The sequence below is a fragment of the Megalops cyprinoides genome, chromosome 16 (genome assembly GCF_013368585.1).
Source record: "Megalops cyprinoides isolate fMegCyp1 chromosome 16, fMegCyp1.pri, whole genome shotgun sequence".
Taxonomy (NCBI): Eukaryota; Metazoa; Chordata; class Actinopteri; order Elopiformes; family Megalopidae; genus Megalops; species Megalops cyprinoides.
The window spans coordinates 14,078,866-14,084,865 of NC_050598.1; the positions used below are offsets into that span (position 1 = coordinate 14,078,866).

At 40.5% G+C, this 6,000-nt stretch overlaps 1 protein-coding gene across 1 annotated transcript in view; it reads left to right on the forward strand.

Annotated features, from left to right (window-relative positions):
• LOC118791014 (melatonin receptor type 1C-like) overlaps positions 1-4,917 on the forward strand; it is a 43,131-nt gene extending 38,214 nt beyond the window's left edge. Inside the window, exon 2 of the mRNA XM_036548221.1 lies at positions 4,052-4,917. Within this exon, the coding sequence (XP_036404114.1) occupies positions 4,052-4,917 (866 nt within the window). The remainder of the gene's footprint in view (positions 1-4,051) is intronic.
• Positions 4,918-6,000: the final 1,083 nt, after the last annotated feature.

The window sequence follows — 6,000 nt, forward strand, 5'->3', positions numbered from 1 at the left end:
GACAATTTTCCTCAACATCAGAAAAGCCTGTATTGCATTACCATCTGTCTTGCCAAAATTGGTACATTAAATGATGAATTCAGCAGGACAAGTTGTAACACCAGACAATTATTGCACTGTATATCATCTGAGATGATGCATGCTGCAACAGTTATAATGTCTGATTTCCATCTAATAAAATATGAATTAATTATTAAGCTACCTAATTTCCATTACTCTCCAGGCTGTCATAAACTATCCAACATTCATTTCCTAACAGGAAATATTTTATTGCCAAGTGTCATCAAAATGTTTGACCCAATATAATTTTCATTCTGGTTTGCCAGCTTCCCGTTGTGAATGGTTCTCATTCCTCTCTGCTGAGGAGGCTGACTAACTTATCACTACCTGTGAATCCTGGCTTGTCATATGCCGGGAGGTTTAACCAAGTGCAGACAGCGATGGAGCAGACTCCCAGGCTGTTGACCATATGGTGGTTCCTGTGTTCCCAGCTGCCTCCTGACAGTGTCATCATTCAGACATCTGCATCTCTCTGGTGTGATGTTGGATTGCACCAGAAAAAAGGGGGCTGGTGGCATGCTTTCACAGAGAGGAGTCAAGCTCCACAATTCAGAGTGTCCAGAGACTGATTATGTGGCAGGAAGGTATTTGGCTGTAATACGGTTGAAATCGCTTAATGTAATTTTGGTTGATACCTGCCTTATCTTACTTTATATTCGCCCTGAACGAGACTATGCTCAAGGTAGAGGCTGAGGAGTCTGGGCATGGGGTTCAATCTAGCTGTTTTGGTGCTATGTCCTTAACCTTCAGACTATTTTATTATTGAAATTCTTGCAAAACATATTTATCATTAGCTCCAGTGACCATGGATCTCATCAAGATTTTCAACAGAAAAAAATGCTGGATTAAATTTTTGATGTAAAGTTAAGGGTAATGTGCTAGGGTGTTTTGTATGAATGCCCCCCTAGGGCATAATCAAGGCTTGTTGAAAGATTTGTTTGTAGATTTGTTGAAAAAGGTCAGAGTTGGGAAGGGGAAGTAAAAGTAATACGAAAATCCTGCAACTATTTTTACAGTCCAACTGTCAGGGGGGTCCACTATTAATGTGTTTCAAAGTTTATTATTTCAGATAAAAAAGCATATCTGTAGCAGAAATAAATATGAATAGGTCATGCCTTTCACAAGGAGCAGCTTCAAAATTGCTGGAAAATCTTCACCTAGAAACAACCAAAAGGCAAAAAGTCAACTGTCACTGTTGGAGGACATCATTAATTGTTGACACTAAAGTTGGATAATTTGGAGAAAACCCCATATTGGCTTTAATATGAGCAGTGACTTTTTCAGAGAAATGGGTCTTAAATTGGATGGTATTGCTTTTCATCATACTCAGCTAGGGTGACCATCCGTCCTCTTTTTCCTGGACATGTCCTCTTTTTGGGACACATTTTTTAGGTCCCAAAACGAGGACATGTCCGGGAAAAAGAGGACGTATGGTCACCCTAACTCAGCACAAAAGAACTCTGCCAAACACAGGTAGCATGCTGGCTCTGTCCACATTCAGCAGTGATACTTGTAATGCCTGCATCTAATCCTGACCTGTGTATGCTGCTGTTTTCCACCTGCTTTTAATGAGTTACGCTTGATTAGCTAAAACCTCACCTACTGACAATCTGCAATGCCTTCCCAGTATGTCAGCTGTAATTCCTTTTTGCTTGGTTAGTTTGTGTTTGTGCTGATAAAAAAAATCCAGATAAAAAGGTAAGCATAAATACAGGTAAGCTTGACAGATCTTACATAAATTGAAGGCAGCTGTCTATTAATGTTATGTCTGTGAAGGAGAGCCTTCACCTGTCCCTGTGAACTTTAATTAATTGGTTAATTGTTTAAATGTGTAAGAATCCTTGTCTTTCCATTTTTAACTTCACACCATAACTGTGCTTCTTTCAATCAGCAGCAAGTAAGCATGTTAATTGTTTTGTTGTTAATTGCCCATTTATAATTGTCTTTGTCTGTGTGAGCCAACCATTGGTTAATGAACCTCACCTGCTCAATTAAGAGAAAATTAAATACAGGTGTTTGGGTGGAGGAGGGCTCATGTTCTTCAAATGTCCCCCTGTTAATTCCTGTATGGTGTAGCTTTTTTTAAAAGCTCTTTTGTATTTCTTTTGTAAATTTGTTCTTTCTGCTTTTGTGTATGTGTGTGAGAAGCATTGGAAAGCTTCTTATTTGAGGAATCGTTATAGGCCTTAAATGGTTAACTGAATACTTCAGTTATGTTTATAAGTTTGACGTTAGAAGTACAGATATATCTTCCACTAATTTTGTTACATTACATTATTATTTAGCAGATGCTCTTATCCAGAGCAACTTGCATAGGTTACAGGTTTTTTTTCCCCAATATCCATTTATACAGCTAGGTGTTTGTTCTGGGTTAATAAACCTTGCCCAATTGTATAGCAGGGGTGCCCCAGCAGGGAAATGAAACAGCAACCTTTCAGTTATGAGCCCTGCTCCTTCCGACTATGCTGCATTGTTCAATTGTGTCCTTTAAAGCTTTGACTTATTTGAGATGCACAGCACATCTGACAAAGGAGGCAATTTCTGCCTTTAGCTCCCCACAGATTAGTCTGTGACTCCACTGAGAGAGCTTGAACTGTGCTGCTGAAAGGATTTAATCTCTTACTTCCAAATAGCTCTTAGTAAATCTTTTATGGACTTAGCTGGTAAACAAATTAAATTTGTTACTCATGCTCCCTATATACTTATTATATCAAAGTGAATTACTTACTAGAAAGATAACTGATCATGGAGAACTTATACCATAAATTAAATAAATCAAAAGGAATACCATGAGGACCCTTTAGCTTACTGATGGTTTTGCACCTCCTTGCTATACTGTTGAACACAATATATAGGTATTTACATGGAATCCCTGCCCCTAACACCAGGCACCTGGTATCTGATACTTATCTTACGTGAAGCATTGTGATGCATTTTGAATTGTTGTATAGCAGTATACTTGGCTTCTGTCAGATTGCACAAGTTAACTTGTGGTAGGACTCGAATAGTGTTATGCACCCACTCACTGGTCTGGGAGTGTTGTTAGCCTGGTCTGACACTGTTGCTCATTTAAATTGAATGGATACACTTAGATTCTATTGTGTTGGAAGTCGCTCTGGATAAGAGTGTCTGCTAAATGCATGTAATGTAATGGAAGTACATGCCATGTGGTTTTTACTACAGTGCAGTGGTTTCATGGACTACCAGAGCTCTACCCATTGTGTACTCCTTCATGACAATTTGGACTTCTCAGAAGTTTTTCGATGAGATCAGTATTACGTGACTGGGATGGGCAAACTACTGTGCAGCCTCAACTCCCTCCTCCTCAAACTTCACCTTCATTCTTCCAGCAATCTGGTGTTGTCATGTTTCCAATACTTTTTTGTCAAAGCTAATCTCAAGAAAGGATTCACATCAGTTTTAAACTCCATTTCATTGATAAGTGTAGGTGTGTTTTTCTTAATTTGGTGACTTTTGATTGTTAGTGTAGCATTAAGCGGCATGCTGAAGATGCATCTGGGGCTGGTCTCTGGGGAAATTATTGTTTACTTTAGAACAATCATTTGACATGCAGCATCACTGCACCTTTAAATTCATTTTGAAGTTTTCTGGGAAAAGATTCAATGCGTTACAATTCAATAAGAATTTGAAATGTGATGGTGAGTACCTTGTTGGAATTATTAAATACACAGCAGTTCAGTGGCTCATACAAGGGTGTTTCATAAATACTAGTCACCGGGTTTCATCTTCTGACAGACCTACAGTACCAGTCAAAAGTTTGGGCACACTTTTCTTTCTTCAGTTTTACTATTTACCACATTTTAAAAGTATTTAAAGCATCTTTAGATCAAAATGTCTTTGAATGCATGTTTCCCATTATCTTAATCAGGTGTGTCCAAATTTTTGACTGGTACTGTACTTTAACTGCCTATGAAATAAAATTCATAGCCCAGATGAGGTGAATTTACTTCCCTCTCTCCCTTCTCTGCAGGGAACATATTTGTTGTCAGCCTGTCTGTGGCGGACCTGGTGGTGGCTGTGTACCCCTACCCCCTGGTGCTCATGGCCATCTTCCACAACGACTGGACCATGGGGGACCTGCACTGCCAGGTCAGCGGCTTCATCATGGGCCTCAGCGTCATCGGCTCCATCTTCAACATCACAGCCATCGCCATTAACCGCTACTGCTACATCTGCCACAGCCTGCAGTACGACCGCCTCTACAGCATCAAGAACACATGCTGCTACCTGTGCCTCACCTGGACGCTCACCGCGATCGCCACCGTGCCAAATTTCTTTGTGGGGTCCCTGCAGTACGACCCCCGTGTCTTCTCCTGCACATTTGCCCAGACGGTCAGCTCGTACTATACCATCTCGGTGGTGGTCATCCACTTCATAATACCTCTGCTGGTGGTGTCCTTCTGCTACCTGAGGATTTGGGTTTTAGTCATCCAGGTAAAGCATCGGGTCAAACCGGACCACAAGCAGAAAGTGAAGCCCAGCGACCTTCGCAACTTTCTGACTATGTTTGTGGTCTTTGTCTTGTTCGCAGTGTGCTGGGCCCCGCTGAACTTTATCGGCCTAGCTGTGGCCATCGACCCTGCCCGGGTGGCGCCCATTATCCCAGAGTGGCTCTTCGTCACCAGCTACTTCATGGCCTACTTCAACAGCTGCCTCAATGCTGTTGTGTACGGGCTGCTCAACCAAAACTTCCGCAAGGAATACAAAAGAATCCTTTTAGCCCTCTGTACTCCCAGAATTCTGTTCATGGACACCTCCAAGTGTGGGACAGAGGGTCTGAAGAGTAAACCGTCACCCGCAGTTACCAATAACAATCTGGCGGAAATTAACTTGTGAATAAAAGGGGAGATATTCTGTCTCTGTTTGCTGCTCTTACGTCACATCTGCAGTATCTATACGGAGGACGTTTCAAGGCGAGGGAAGCTGTTTGCTATGAGGATTTGTTGCTAAGAGGATGGCTGATTTCTTTGTGCCTGTTTTATGTTTGGAGAGGGAGTCCAGTTTGGATGACTTTCTTTTTTGAAACCTCTATGAAGGGATGTATTTTTTCATCAAAGTATTTGTTCTGGTAATTTTAATATAAATCTGTTTTTAAATGTGATAAAAGAAAATATGGGGTTTTATCCTTTTCCATTATTTTGTTGGAAGATACATATATGTTATTTTGTATTACTTTTTATTTGTAATTTCAGATCTCTATGCCAGTATGAATGTTTAATTATTTTAGCTCAACAGTCCTTGTTGTGCTGATCAGTTTTATTGAAACTAAAATAATAAAGTGAAAAATCTGTTGTTGCATTTCATGGGGACTGATGTCATTTCCTTATGCAGGGACACCCACCGTGAGGTCACTCAGCACCACGAATGAAACCACAGCCACACCAATATAAGCAACACTATCAAAATGTGTGCGTCACTGGTATCAGTGCTACAGATGTTTCAACAGTTTTTTGAGATGTTAAACTCAAGAAATATCAATATCCATCAATATCCTAATTTGCTTCTACTCAGACTTCCAAGACAAAAGATAAACCTGTAACCCCTCTAAGCACTCTTTTTAAAAATCTGATTCTGTATCTGGTCCTGTGCTAGTCAATACTATAGTCTCACAAAAGCAAAATGGTCTTAACAGGTGCAAGGGCTGCTGCAGAGGCCATTAGTACAAACAAAGAGTAGGTGCTATTAGGACGGACAAATTTAAGATCATAGGGCAAAATTGCCATGCTGTTTTTTTCCTGCTTTTTGAAGAAAACTAAAGAAGAACTCCTTTCAACATTGCTGCTCTCCATTAGTATCCCTGTATTTTGCCCCAACACACAGCTGAGGCAAGGCAAACTCTCAGGAAGCTGGAAAATCTGAGGTCATGGATAGTTCAGCTGGTTTTACCCTGTCAGGTTCCTACAATAATAGACGGTGGTC